The 15,287-nt window shown below is 49.8% G+C and overlaps 1 protein-coding gene across 2 annotated transcripts in view; it reads left to right on the forward strand.

Annotated features, from left to right (window-relative positions):
- Positions 1-15,287, forward strand: part of Cdc42bpb (CDC42 binding protein kinase beta) — a 97,056-nt gene continuing 81,769 nt past the window's right edge. The window contains exon 1 of one of the 2 annotated variants that reach the window (XM_040742435.1): positions 1-519. In XM_040742435.1, coding sequence (XP_040598369.1) covers positions 345-519 — 175 coding nt within the window. In that variant the 5' untranslated portion in view covers positions 1-344. The remainder of the gene's footprint in view (positions 520-15,287) is intronic. The other variant, XM_040742436.1, reaches the window with a different exon arrangement.

Raw genomic sequence — 15,287 nt, forward strand, 5'->3', positions numbered from 1 at the left:
GCGCCGGCCGGGTTTGTGCTGCGCTCGGCTCCGCCGCGGTCCGGGTCGACGACGGGGCGCGCGCGAGGGCGCGGCCAGGCGGCTGAGGGCGGGGACGGCGTGCGGGCGTGCGGGCGGCGCCTAGGGGAGGAGACCGGCCCATGGACCCGCGGGGCCCGGTGCCCCAGACTCGGTGCCGCCGGGACGGAGCCCAAGATGTCGGCCTAGGCCCGGCTGCGACGACCAGGACTTCGCGGCTACTGGACGCCGGGGCGCGCGGCCGCTGGGCCGGGGAGTGCTGGCCCTGACGCCGGGGCGCACGGGCGGCGAGAGGCCGGCGCGTGGGGAGCGGGCCGCGCGGAACCATGTCGGCCAAGGTGCGGCTCAAGAAGCTGGAGCAGCTGCTCCTGGACGGGCCGTGGCGCAACGAGAGCGCCCTGAGCGTGGAGACGCTGCTGGACGTGCTGGTGTGCCTCTACACCGAGTGCAGCCACTCGGCGCTGCGCCGCGACAAGTATGTGGCGGAGTTCCTCGAGTGGGGTGAGTACGGTGCCGCCCGCCCCTCGGCGCTTTTCGCTCCTCGTACCCGCGCCGGGCCTCCCTGGTCCTGCGCTCCCGAGCCACATCCTCCGTTCGCACTCCCCCCACTCCCGGCCATCGCCCTGGCCGCTTCCTAGACCCACCCTCCGAGTCTGGATATCATTTCCTGCAGCGCTCCCTGGGACATCCGCCCTGCCTCCGCCCGGGACTAGCCTTTGGGGTCCAGAGTCGGGCCTGGAGTTGCCCCCCCAGCCCTATGCCCTGTCCGGTGGGAGGGCAGCCCCTGTGCCTTTTGCATCTATGCTCAGCTCCCGCCCCCGCCCGGTGGGCCTTGGAGTGCCGCGCCCCACTGCCCAGCCCCGAGGGCTCCACCCAGGTGACAGCCTGTCCACATCCCCTTGTGCAGGCCCTGAGCATCCCCTCTTCTTTAGCACCTCCAAGCGAATTTTAATGCTAAAAGCTTTATTTCAGACACACCGTGCAAGAGCAAATAGATACCCCCTCATCCCCGAATTAAAATCGTGTCAGACTCCTGTGATATTGATGGTGGTGGGGCAACTGGAACTGTCACTTAAAAACTTTTCTTCATCTGACCTTGGTATTCGGTTCATTTAGGGATTGGACGCAGTGATCATAGGTCGTCGGATAGCCGATGGTGCTTCATTAGGACCGATGCTTGGTTAAGTTGTTTATTGATAGGCGTTCCCAAGATAGGTTAGAGACACTTACTTCAAACCTCCCTCCCTTACAGTCATTTCCCCTCCAGACCCTCAGTTTCCCCACAAGGACTGACAGGAGGAGGAAGTGAGGCTTAGGTTCAGGTCAGACTCGTAAATCTTACCCTCGGGTTGCTTTCGTCATGGGGCTAGGACTGTGCAGTTTGAACCAGCCATTTCTAATCTTGGGGGCTGATAAGGCTGATATTTACACGAGGAAACAAATGTGTTCCACATGGAGGCTCCCCACTCTTCACAGTGGTGACTGGGATCTAGAATTCTGCTTAGAACGTGAATTGCTATCATCTTTAGAGGGCGTCCGTCTGGATGCTATCCAGCAAGGTGAGGCGTTACTGCCTGTGCGTGAGAGCAGCTGGAGGAGGGACCCTGCCTCAGGACACTCTGTGGGGCCTCTGCTGTTGTCACACAGAGGGTCGAGATGCTGTCTTTCGGGGGGACCTTTGTCAGTGACATGATTTCCAGTTGGATGATTAACTGACTTCAGGGTTGCTTTGAAAGCGAGGTCTCTAGTGCATGCTGCAGTCTGAGACCTCTCAGTCTTGCATTTGCCGTTCTTTCCTGAGCACTGGATCTTGACATCCAGGCAGGTCCACGGTCAGGTTCAGCTGGGTGCATAGCATGTGAGTAATGCGAGTAAGAGAGGAGACAGCAAAGGGAAGCTGGTTTCACGGGTGAGGTGTGGTCCAGGTGTCCTCTGGCCTGGGACTCCCACAGTACTTGGTGGGGATGGGCCGGAAGGCTGGATGCTCCGGACTTTCCGGGAGGAAGCTCTCCTTGGCATGTGAAGAGGACAGGTTTTGTAAGATCTGACCTTTCCAAATCTAAACAGAAGCTGTGTGCTATAATGTAAGCATAGTTTTAAAATTATGTTTTGGCCCTTGGAAATTGTGATTACAAATGAATTACCTGCTTAGTTCCCGCAGCGGTGTAAGCTTTAATGAGGAGCAAACCTTGGGCGTGATGGCACACCAGTGACCCCAGCATTTGGGAAGCAGAGACAGGAGGATGAGGACTTGAAGGTCAGCCTCAGCTATGTTGTGAGTTTGAAGCCAGCATGGGCTACCTGAAAGACTGTCCCATAAACAACAACAGAAACCAAATTGTAGAACAGAATGGCATATTAAATACGAGGTGCACTTTTAATGAAGTAGTACCGTGGTTTAGAGTGCATGTACCCTTATGTGTGTTCCTGTGTGCACTGATGTGACATTGAAGTGGTGTGTCACCAGTAAAAGCACACGTGCAGTCGTTGTCTGGTGTGTTGGTGACAAGGCAAAGAATGGCCTTCCTAGTAAGACTGTTCTAGAATTCTGGTAGGTCCCCTAACTCCACAGTGGAGGGGCTCTGGTTCAGGAAGCACCCAGCTTGTTGAGATTTGGGGTTCTCCATTCTGCCTGTTTCGAGGTCTCTGATACATAGAAAATGCAGAGAGCCAAGCCAGTCTCCACCACACAAGAGTATCTAGTGGCAGGTAGATAGGATTCTTGAGACTCGGTAAACAGCTGACTCGGCCCTTAAGAAACGTAAAGGAAACCTCTGAGGAAATTAGGGGAATAAAAGTGATACAAAGCTTTTAAAATTTAAAGATTATTCCTGGCTGTCCGTGGCCACTGTGGTGCGGTCTTTCCTCTTTGTTATATAAAAGTGTGTTTTCACGTCAGTCCAGGGTGGCTGTTGAAGGAGCTGTTGTTTGGAATCCCAGCTAGCCTCACTGTGTGGCTTGTGGGCCAGGAGACAGGTGTCATGGCTTCCCAGTTCCCTGTCAGGCATCTTCTCTTGCCGTGTGCTACCTCTTAGTAAATAGAGCTAATCTTTTACCCTTCTGGTTAGTTAATTCCTTGCAGTTTTTCTTTTTTCTTCTTCTTTTCTTTCCTTTTGGCTTTACAAGACAGGGTTTCGATGTGTAGACCAGGCTGGCCTTGAACTCTGCCTGCCTCTTCCTCTTGAGTGCTAGGATTAAAGGCGTGCACTACCACACCCAGAAAGCGACTGTTATGTCTTTAATTAATCCTCCCCTTCTTAAAGTATGTTAAAAATGTATGGGTGTTTGGCTCATACGTGTGTATGCACCACATGCATGCAGAGCCCTTAGAGGTCAGAAGAGGGCGTCAAACTCCCCTTTCCCCTGGGACTGGATTTACAGATAGTTGTGAGCTGTCCTGTGGGTACTGGGAGTTGAACCTTAATCCTCTGGGAGAGCAGCCAGTGCTCTTAACCTTTGAGTCATCTCTCACGCCCCTTTAAGATTAAAAATAAACAAGTCCCCCAAAACTTTGCTTTTAAATCCTGTGTGCGCCGGGCAGTGGTACGCACGCCTTTAATCCCAGCATTCAGGAGGCAGAGGCAGGTGGATCTCTGTGAGTTCGAGGCCGGGCTGGACCGACAGCCTCCAAAACAATACAGAGAAACCCTGTTTCGTAAAATCCTCCCCCCCCCCCCAAAAAAATCGTGTGTGCACAGAGAAATACGCACCGTGGTGCATGCGTGGAGGTCAGGTCGCCTGGCAGGCATCAGCTCTCCACCACGAGGGTCCTGGGGCTGAAGTCAGGGAGCCGGGCTTGATGCAGGCATCTCGTCCACCCCACCTAGTGGTTTTCTCTTTTGTTGAGCAGCGTGGGGATGCCCAGCCCAGTGTGACCACCGTGTTAGTGAGACCTGACGGTGCCAAGCCCCTCAGAACCTGATAACCTAAGATTCTGTGAATAAGGTGTTTGTGGGATGTGACTGGTCTTTGTCCTGTCAACCAGCTGCCACATAACACTTGGAGACTTTTTTTTGGTTATGAAAGCTCAGCCTTGGCTTAGGCTCCTTCTACTGTCTATATCTTACAGCTTAAATTAACCCATTTATATTAACCTACGTTTGCCTCATGGCTTTTTACTTTTTTTCATTCTGCATGTTCCATGCCCTCTCCTTCTCCCCCTCCCTCCCTCTCCTCTGCCCCAAGTCCTGCCTATACCTCCTGCCTTGCTATTGGCTTTTCCCCTTTTTACTACATCAATCACAGCAATACATTTTCACACAGTGTATAAGTATCTCACAACGGTGGAATATGAAAAAAAAATTTCGGTGGGGTATTGGTGGTGCACACCTTTAATCCCAGCACTCGGGAGGCAGAGGCAGGAGGATCTCTGTGAGTTCAAGGTCAGCTTGGTCCACAGAGTGAGTACCAGGACAGCCTCCAAAACAGTACAGAGAAATCCTGTCTTGAAAAACCAAAAACATTAATAAAATAAAATAAATATATAAATGTTTTTTTCTAAGACAGGGTTTCTCTGTGTAGCCCTGGAAGTCACTCTGTTGATCAGGCTGGCCTCGAACTCAGAGATCCTCCTGCCTCTGCCTCCCAAGTGCTGGGGTTAAAGGTTTGTACCACTATTGCCTGGCTAAAATTGTAATGTTTCTTTTTGTTTCATCCAGAAAAAATACTTTTTAAAATAAGAGATTAAGAAATTCTTCAATGAGATACAAATTGGAAGAAAATTCTGGAATTGCATGATAAAAAATAGGCTAGCATCATTTCGATTTTATAAATAGCTCCTTGAAGTGCATATTGACACTGAGTTCAAGGCATGAGACAGGGTAGTGGAAACAGTTAAACATCAACAGGGTCAGGCCTACTTGGTTCCTCTTCATGCTTCCCAGTCAGTGTCTGTGTTACCTCTTCAGACACACAGCATCAGAGTCGAGTTGTTCACAGCCAGGGTACCACTGCTTGGACCACTGTTGAGATATTTGTGCCCTGTTTAGGGCACAGTCCTCAAGTGTGAGTCAGGTAACTGAGCCCACGGCAGAGCTGGCAGGCAGGTCCTACTGCCTCTTGTCAGCCCCTTGTTGGGGAACCGGGTGCCCAAGTTTCCTATCTGGACAGCAGACACGTATGATCAACTGGCCAGTGGGCAACACTACTCGGTCCAAACGGTGCAGGATGGCTACGATGATCCAGTGCAGGAGAAGGTCAGCCGGGCGGTGGTGGCGCACGCCTCTAATCCCAGCACTCGGGAGGCAGAGGCAGGCGGATCTCTGAGTTCAAGGCCAGCCTGGTCTACAAGAGTGAGTTCCAGGACAGCCTCCAATGCCAGAGAAACCCTGCCTCGAAAAACCAAAAGAAAAAGGAAAAAAAAAAAAGAATTCAAAAACTGAATAGGGGTTTGGCTAAGTTGGTAGAGTATTTGCCTAGCGTGTACGAAATCCTGTCTTCTGTTGCTAGTATTGCGTATAAACTTGGCGTGGTGGTGCTGCCTGTAAACCTGGTGCTGAGGAGGTAGAGAAAGGAAGGTCAGAATTCAAGGTCATTCTTGGCCACATAGTGAGTTCAAGATCAGCCAGGGCTGTGTGAGACCCTGGGTCAAAAAAGAAAAAAACAAAAAAGAGCTTTTAAACACTGAAACAGCACAACCACATAGTCTTACCTGAATTTGTGACAAGACACACCTTGGGACTGTCCCACTTTGATCCTATATTATTTATTTATTTTTAAAGATGTTATTTTGTGTGTGATTGGGTGAGTGTATGTACCTAGGCCACAGTGCTTGTGAGGAATTCAAAGGATGACCTGTGAACTCTGTATCTCTCCCCACAGAAGGGCCCTGGGGATTAAATATAAGATCATCTGGCTTTGTGGCAAGTACCTTTACCTACCCTCACTGGCCCTTAGTCATTTCTAACTTTGTTTGTTTGTTTGTTTGTTTGTTTTGAGACAGGGTTTTATGTAACTCAGCTGGCCTGGAGTTCTGCCAAGGATGGCCTTGGACTCTTAATCTCTTGCCTTTCTCCATGCTGGATTGCAGGCGTGGGTCACCATGCTCAGCTCTTACTGAGGTTTTATTCTGGATTCCTAGGGTACTGTGTAACAACAGGCTCCCAAGAGGTGTGCGTGAGATCTTGTACCTGTCTTTAGCAGTGAAGATGGGGAAGACTGTCCCTCGGTGTTTTGGCAGTGTGATGCTTTTTTTTCCCCCCCCGAGACAGGGTTTCTCTGTATTGTTTTGGAGGCTGTCCTGGAACTCACAGAGATCTGCCTGCCTCTGCCTCCTGAGTGCTGGGATTAGAGGCGTGCGCCACCAACGCCCAGCTGTGTGATGCATTTATGACAGTCCTCATTCCTTTTTGGGGAGGGGCTATAGCCTCCTCATAGTAATTCTTTCACAATTTGTTTGGATTTAAAATCTACCAGAAAAAACTGGGCAGTGGTGGCACACACCTTTAATCTAAGCATTTGGTAGGCAGAGACAGGTGTATCTCTTAGTTTGAGGCCAGCCTGGTTTACAGAACTTGATCCAGGACAGCCAACACACTATCAGAAAAACCTCTTGTATGTACAAACAATATATGAGGTATAGGTTACCCTTGAGTTTGATTTTAAACAGTCTGTGTTTTGGTTCATTTCATTGGCTGGTGGGTAATTGACAGTTGTTTTTAGATGACCGTTGTCCAAAAAATATTATAGGGAACTTTTGGATTGCTTTTTGCCGCCGTCCTTAGGGGTGTGTTAAAAGTTCAGAAATTTCGAATTATTTTATTCAAGTTCTGTCCTGCATTGGAGCCCAGTTGCATAACTTGTGATGCTTCTCCCTCTCTGTTGGTCCCTAACCTCATCAAACCCGGGATTCCCGTGGCCCCAGAGTAGGGTTTGAGATGCTGGCCTCGCCCCATCCCATGCTACTCTCTTTGAGTAAGCCAGTGGTAGACATTTCCTGTCATTCTGAGGCAGAGTCTAGTCCTGCGTGACTTCCTCAGGGCCAGTCATCCTCGGGCCTCCTGGTTCTGCTTGGCTTTTGGCTTTTCCTTTGGGCTCCCTTTAGCACTGGCCTAGCTAAGCTCTCAACCTAGATGCAAGTGGTGCTTTTCCCATGCTGAGAGCCTGCGTGATCAGCTGCACTCTCTGATTCTCAGTTCAGTGCTTTTTCTCATCGCAGCGCTCCACAAGTTTCCTTTTCATATTTCTTCTTCTAAATTCCATTGCACACTCCAACCACAGTGCTCCCTCCCCCCCCCAGCCCAGCTCCAGTCCACTCCTCCTCACAGGTAAGGGCTCCCGTGAGGAGTCAACAAAGTCTGGCACAGTAGGTTGGGGCAGGGCCAAGCCCCTCTCCCATGCACTGAGGCTGAGCGTGGCATCCCACCCTAAGGAATGGGCTCCAACAAGCTCACTCATGTGCCAGGTTTGTGTCTGGATCCTCCTGCCAGGGGCCCCTCAGATAGCCCAAGCTTCACAACTGTCTCCCACATACGGAGGGTCCAGTTGGGTCCCCTGGAGTCTCCACAAGTTGTAGGTCTAGAGTTGGTGAGTTCCCACGATCCTGACCTCCCTTGCTCATGGGTTCCCTCCTCCCTCTCTCCGAATGGATTCCCGGAGCTCGGCCTGGTGCCTGGTTGTGGATCTCAGCCTCTGGTTCCATCAGTTATTGGTTGAAGACTCTATGGTGATAGCTGGGGTATTCACCAGTCTGACTACAGGGTTAGGCCAGTCCAGGCGTCCTCTCCAGTATTGCTAGGAGTCTTAGCTGGGGATTCTTGGGAGTTAGCCCAGCACCAGGTTTCTCCCTAACCCCATAGTGACTCTGTCCATCAAGATCTCTCTTTCATTGCTCTTCTCCCCCCATCCGGTGTTGCCTTTTAAATTGCCCGAAACCCAGTCCAGTGCTACAGTTTAAAATGGACTTAAAAGATCCATGTAATCCTGGTTTTAGAAGTTAAGGTTAACATTTCTGTTTAAGCCCCCTGGAGTGATTTTCTTTAACCTAAATTTACCTTTATCAGTGGGGTCCTTTTACGTGAAGCCAAGTAGAGCTGTGGAATTGAAACATAAGCCAGCAGCCCCTTTGCTGCCTCAGATTCTTTTGTCTCCTGTTTCTGCTTATGAGTTAGGGTCACACTACACCTTGGCTGTCTGTCTGCGGCCGGCCGCCTTTGTAGCAGTCCCTGGTCCCTGGCTCACTTGCTCCCGGCCTCCCTTCGAGCATCACCTGCCTGCCGCTCAGCGGTCTCTCCGCTCCTCTGCACTCCTTCCCTCCAGCCCTGGAGACGGGCTTTCCAAACACCGCTGCATACTTGGGCTTAGTTGATACTCAGCGTTGCCATTCTTACCATCAGGTGCACATTATCACAGCTAACCCATAGAGAGGAGGGTTAATTTGGGCATCTTTACTAAGATGGAGTTTTTTATGTGATCAGTGGGAATTATCTGCCCTTTAGCTTGAGCGTCAATGAATAGACCTGAATTTCATACTAGGTTTTTATTTTATTTTATTTACTAGAAACAGGATCCTGCTTTGTAGTCCCAACTGTCCCTGAGCTGGCTCTGGAGACCAGGCTGGCCTTGAACTTACAGAGATCCTGTTTTCTCTGCCTCCTGCGTGCTGGGACTGCAGGTGTGTGCCACCATGCCTGGCTTCATATGAGGTGTATAAACGTAACATCAGTGTAGTCACATGTTCTCTTAGTCTGTCATTCTTACTTCTAGAGCCTTCCAGGTTTCCCCGCTTCATTTTATGTTTTGTAGGTCACTGCTGAGCTGCTGCCCATAGAGTCTTTTCTTTTTTTTTTTTTTTTTTTTTTTTTTTTTTTGGTTTTTCGAGACAGGGTTTCTCTGTGGCTTTGGAGGCTGTCCTGGAACTCGCTCTTGTAGACCAGGCTGGCCTTGAACTCACAGAGATCCGCCTGCCTCTGCCTCCCGAGTGCTGGGATTAAAGGTGTGCGCCACCAACGCCCGGCGAGTCTTTTCATTTTTATTGGACTTTTTCTCTTTGGGGATGGGGGTGAGGGAAGGTCTGAGATTGGCCTGGAACTTGATATTCCTGCCCGGGCTGACCTCAGACTTCAGTGTTCTCCTGTGGTTGCTTCCTGAGTGCTCTGACACAGCTGGCTTTAGTGGGGAGTGCTGTCTTTCCCCTTCATTTCATTCCCTTCTGGATTCTGTCCTCTCCCTTTAAGTGAGTGGCTTTTTTTCCCCCTAGTAGCTTCCTGAGAGAGTTCATTAGAGGTAAAAGTTTGAGGCCTGATCTGCCTAAAAATGCCCCTCCCTTCCCAGCTGGGATGAGAGTTTGCCTGGACACAGGGAGCTAGGTTGGAAGGGAGTCCCCTGAGCTATTTGAAGAATTGTATTGCTGCTTCTGTTGCTGGTAACCAGAAGTCAGGACCACTGATGTTGTGGCCGTCATGTGATGTTTGGATCTCGAGGCTTCTGGAATATATAGTCTGTCATGTGCTGTCTGGTGGGAGCCTTGGATCCTGCGATTGTGAGCGACTGTCAGTCACTCTGTTCCTGGAGTCTCCATTGAGTGCTTCACTCAGACGGGCGACGCCTGAGTGTAAAGAGCTTCAGTTGTGTCTTCCAGTCCTTACGGAGTCCTTGTCTCTGGTGTCAGCGTTCAGGTCTAGGTGGTCATGTTCTTTAGTGTTTTTCTTAGGATATCTTGTTTTTGTCTTATGAAGGCAATATCCTTTAAACATTTTTGTGTTTTTATTGACGTGTGCACACATTTGTGTTGCTCAGACATTTTCTTTTTCATTCTTGTTTCTCCTTGTGTGGTATACATACGTGTGTGTGCTCCTGTGTGCATGTATGTATGTGGGTGTGCATGTGTGAGCGCATTCACAGATAGACACTGGGTGTCTTTTTCTATTGTTCTCTACCTTATCTTTTGAAACAGTCTCTTTACCTAACCCGGAGCTCACAAACTGCTAGACTAGTTGGCCATGTAGCTCTGGGGATGTGCCTGTCCCCACTTCCCCAGTGCCAGTTCTTATGTGGTGCTGGGGTCTGAGCCTGGTCCTCATGCTTGCACAGCAGACACTTCCCCAGTGAGCCGTCTCCATCCCTGTCCTCCCTCCCTGTCTTCCTAAGACCTGTGTCACTGTGTTGTCCAGGCTGCTCGTGGACTGGTGGCCCTCCTGCACAGCTCTGAGGTAGCACTCTCTCCGGTTTCAGAGTGCCAGGTGGCTGCAGCTGGTAGCCTGGGAGGAGCATGGCGGGTAGGACAGACTGAGGACTGACTGCTTCTATAGGCTGATGCCAGTCCCGCCTTCTGCCATTGCTCCTCAGCGCTGTCGTGGCAGCCATGTCACCCCACGCTGTAGGGAAAGGAGCGCCGTGTTGTGTCCCTGCACACGTGGGGTGGATGCAGTGCTCTGACTGTAGGTGAAAGCTGTACCTGACCGTTCTTGCTCCCTGGGGTGGCCGGGAAGGCGAGCAGGGCCTCAAGGGTGCTGTCTGTGGCAAAGCAGCTGCATGTATACACAGTCTTGAGGTGCGTGGAGCGGAGTTTGTCTGCTGCCTGAGCTTCTGGAAGGTAGGACGAAATCACTTGGAAATAAACAAGAGGACAACAAGAAAATTCTCACACTAGAAACTTTTAAACAACATAACAGCAAAAGTAAAACCAAAGGTAAACAGACCTCCCTTACATACAACCATGACTCTTGGGAGGGAGGCTGCTCTGTTGGTGTCACCTTGATAGTACAAGAAGTGAGCTGAAAGCTGGGCGTTGGCGGCGCACGCCTTTGATCCCAGCACTCGGGAGGCAGAGGCAGGCGGATCTCTGTGAGTTCGAGGCCAGCCTGGTCTACAGAGTGAGTTCCAGGACAGCCTCCAAAACAATACAGAGAAACCCTGTCTCGAAAAACCAAAAAAAAAAAAAAAAGAAAAGAAAAGAAAAAAAAGAAGTGAGCTGAAATAAATGAGCTCCCTGCTTGTTCAGAAAATATAAATCTGTAGGCTGAGTATGTTTAGCATACACCACATCTTTAATTCCAAAGACCATTTCATATTGATTGCTGTTGAGAAAGATGCTGGTTTTATGACGGTGGATAGGTAGCAATCCTTAAAGTTACTTTATTTTTTTTAAGACAGGGTCCTGCTGTATATCCCTGGCTGGCCTGGAACTTGCCATATAGTCCAGGCTGCCTCTAACTCACAGAGGTCCACCTGCTTCTGCTTCCCAGTGCTGGGGTTTAAGAGTCACCATGCCCTCCTTGAAGTAATTTTGCAGCTCAGTCACATGTGGATGTGTTCGACCCAGAGTATTTGACGTCAGACTGCTGAGTCTCTTAAGTGTATAGCGAAGCAGCTTTCTAGTACACAGTTAAAGCTGGTGTGGACAGCCTCGAGGAAGCTCGAAAACTCGCTGTGCGAGCAGCAGACGGGCGCGTTGCTGGACAGGCTGCTTCAGCTTTGCTGGATATGGTGTTGAGGTACTTCTTAAACCAGATACCAGAACAGCTTTATATGACCAAAATGATAAACCCAGATACATTCCCTTCATAATATTTATTTTTGTAAGAAACAAGGTTTATGTTCATGAAGTTTAGATAGCCCTTGTGAAATATTTTAAGAGTATTTTCAATTAAAACTGGAAGCCTACTATAAATACGAGATAATTTTAAATTGACTCATACGGCTGATGGTTCATTTTAGAGGAAAAGGTTTCTTCCTTTTCTTCATCTTTGTGTGTGTTTGAAATAGGGTCTCAGTGTGCACCTAGGCTGCCCTCCGTGACCCTGCCTTGGCTTCCTTAGTGCAGGGATTACAGACTTGTGCCTTATATAATGCCTGGATCCTTAGTAACAGTTTGTTTGCTTGCTTTTTTGTTTTTTGAGGTATGAGCTATGGGCACCTTCTTTATCTGTTTAAATTTTATAATTCAACTTGGGAGGTGGCTGATTGGATGAAGTGCCACAGACCTGAGTTGGTATCCTCCTCCCTCCCTCCCTCCCTCCCTCCCTCCCTCCCTCCCTCCTCCCTCCCTCCCTCCCTCCCTCCCTCCCTCCCTCTCTCCCTCCCTCCTTCCCTCCCTGGGTAGGGTGGTGCACATCTTTAATCTCAGAGCTGGGAGATGGAAAGTGGAGGATTGGGAGGCTGGCGTGGGGACACTTGATGGTGAGTTCCAGGTTGTGAGAGACCTCTGACCCCTGGTCCCCACTTGCTTACACATGGGATTCACATATACCACACAAGCATGCACCAGAAAACCCAAATAATCCCAGGTGTACAGCTCAGTGGTTTCTTAGTTGTAACTGTCCACGTACCTGCGGAATGTTCCACTGCCTCACAGGGAAACTTCATGAGCTGATTGCCCCCAACTGGTCTCCTGCCACCTTAACTCTAAGGGGTCATCGAGCTATTTCCTTACACATTTACTTATGCTATTTTGTGTTTACTCCCCCACCCCCACAGAGGCTTACTCTATGTTTCAGGCTGATACTAAACTCTGGGTGAATCTCCTGCTTCATCTTCCTCAGTACAGGGTGAGTTAACCAAGACTGACTGGCCTGGCCCTTCGCTGGCGTGTTTTCTGGGCTCCCCCCATGCTGTGGTGTCTATTCCTTCCTTCCCCTTCCTCTCTGACCTCTTCTCCATCGGACAGAGAATCTACGTTCTGTTTATCTGTTCATCAGTTGGTGGACAGTTGAGTTTCTGTTTGCTGTTAGGAGTAATTTTGTAATACTGGTACACAGTTCTTGTGTGGACATGTTTTCATTTCTCTTGGGTTGTGGGATGGCAGCTCTGTTTTTGGTGTTTTGAGGAAGGACCAGATTGTTCTCCACAGCCGCTGCCAGCAGCATGGGCCTGCCCGAGTCTCCGTCCTCCTGCATGCCTGGCGTCTGACTCTACGCTGCTTGTTGGCATGGGCAGGTCCTCATTGTTGATTTGATGTGCTTCTCATTAGTGGCTTATGATGTTGAATGTTTTTTCCTCTTCTGTTGGCTATTTGTCCGTCTGTCTTTTTATGTTCAGGTTCTCTGTATTTAAAATTGGATCAGTTTCCTTTTCATTGTTGAGTTTTGAGTCATTTATAATATACATATAGCAAGTGCATGGTTTGCTCCCTGTTTCGGGGCTCAGTTTGCCTTCTCCATGGCGTCTCTTGAAGCACAAAGGTTAATACAGATGAAGCTCAGTCTGTTTTTTCTTTAGTTGCTTTTGGTTTCACAACTAAGAAGTCCTTGCCAAATCTAAAGTCACAAAGTTTTGCACCCATTCTTGCTCCTTCCCCTTTCCTGTTTCCCCTTTCTTTCCTTTCCCCCTTTCCTTTCCTTCCCTTTTTCCCTTTCCTTCCCTCTTTCCTTCCCTCTTTCCTTTCTGCTGTGAAGTAGAAGCAGCAGGAGTGTTCCCGCCCTTGTCAGTCCTGATGGAGGGCAGCGTGCAGCCCTCCCCAGTAAGTTGCTGTCAGCTCAGGTTTCAGGGCTGTCCTGCATCAGGGTGTGAGCATGTGCAGAGTGTGTGATGACGGGTTGCGTTTTGTCTTGTGCGTTTTCTTCATCGACTGCGATCGTTCTCAGCTTTCCTTTTCTCATCTGTTCAGTTATACCTCCCACTGTAAGCACAGCCGATCTTACGTCTGGGGACGTCTCGCTGGGTGCCCCTCATGTTCTGTGTTGGCGCCATGTTGTTGGTGCTGTGTTTTGTTGAGAAGTTTTACGTCTGTGTTCATAAGAGATAGCAGGTCTGGTTTCCACATTTGGTTTGTAAGGGCCAGTGTTGGACCCAAACAACAACTTAGGAAGCATTTCCTTCTTGATGAGTTGGAAGAATTGGTATTCTTTTTAATGTAGTTAACATTTGTGTGTGTGTGTGTGTGTGTGTGTGTGTGTGTGTGTGTGTGTGTGTGTGTACTTGTGCGATGGAGGTTAGGGACAGCTTGTGGGAGCAAGTCCTCCTCTTCCACCGTGCGAGCTGGTGCTTGAGCTCCAGTCATCAGTCCTGGAGGAAGCACACAGCTTTGTTCACTGGGGCTCTACCTGTGTTGACGCTTTAAGCATTTGGGAGATGCGCCTGTGGTGTGATTGGGCCTGGCCTTTTGTGGCAATTTTTTGATTGCTCACTCAGTCTTTGTATTTATATTCACATTTCCGTTTCTTCTTTGGCCAATTTTGATAGTACCTTTTAAGGAACTTGTCCATTTCATCTGGCTATCAGACGTTTTTGGTGCACGGGTGTTTATACTATTCCTTAGCTCTCTTTCTCTGCCTCTTCCCTGTGCTGGGGATGGAGTCCAGGATCTTGTGCAAAAGCACTTAACACCGGCCCTACCCCGTCCTCTCTCTGTCTGCAGTGACAGCGCCCTCCCTACCCCGTCCTCTTCCTGTCTGCAGTGACAGCGCCCTCCCTACCCCGTCCTCTTCCTGTCTGCAGTGACAGCGCCCTCCCTACCCCGTCCTCTCTCTGTCTGCAGTGACAGTGCCCTCCCTACCCTGTCATCTTCCTGTCTGCAGTGACAGCGCCCTCCCTACCCCGTCATCTTCCTGTCTGCAGTGACAGCGCCCTCCTTACCCCGTCCTCTTCTGTCTGCAGTGACAGCGCCCTCCCTACCCCGTCCTCTTCTGTCTGCAGTGACAGTGCCCTCCCTACCCCGTCCTCTTCTGTCTGCAGTGGCACCGGCTCTTTTATTTCCCCCCTAACAGTTTGTGTTCCTGCTTGTTTTTCTTGGTTAATCTTAAAAGTGGTTGACGGGCATGTGACATCAATAGGTTTTTGGAGATAGGGACAGGGTCTAAAGTATAGCCCAGGCTTGCCCAGAGCCCTCCATCCTTCTCCTTAGCCTCCCAATTGCTGAGCTTATGAATAGGGTTCCACCACCTGGCCTGGTAGATACATTTACCACAATAAGAAGTAATGGCAGAGCTGCGGAGATTGCTCAGTGGTTAGAGTGCTTGGTATGCAGGTGTGAGGATTGGAGTTCAGATCCCAGAACCCATGATGATGCCGCATTCAGTGATACTGGCTAGACTAGCTGTGTGGGCAAATTCAGGGTTCAGGTAGGTTCAGGTGAGAGGCTGCCTCAGTATGGAAGTGGAGAGAAAGAACAGTCAAGGAAGACTCTGTAAGTATGTGTGCAAGGCTGTCAGTCTGTCAGTCTGTCTGTCTGTCTGTCTCTCTCATACACACACACATACACACACACACACAGAGTTTTAAAACTGAAGAAAACTCAGTGGTTAAGAATACTCACTGCACTTGCAGAGGACCAGGGTTCAATTTCTGGCACCCACACAGTGGTTCACAACCATTTGCAACACCAGTTTCAGGGG

This window comes from Mesocricetus auratus, unplaced genomic scaffold, assembly GCF_017639785.1.
Source record: "Mesocricetus auratus isolate SY011 unplaced genomic scaffold, BCM_Maur_2.0 Super-Scaffold_15014, whole genome shotgun sequence".
NCBI lineage: Eukaryota > Metazoa > Chordata > Mammalia > Rodentia > Cricetidae > Mesocricetus > Mesocricetus auratus.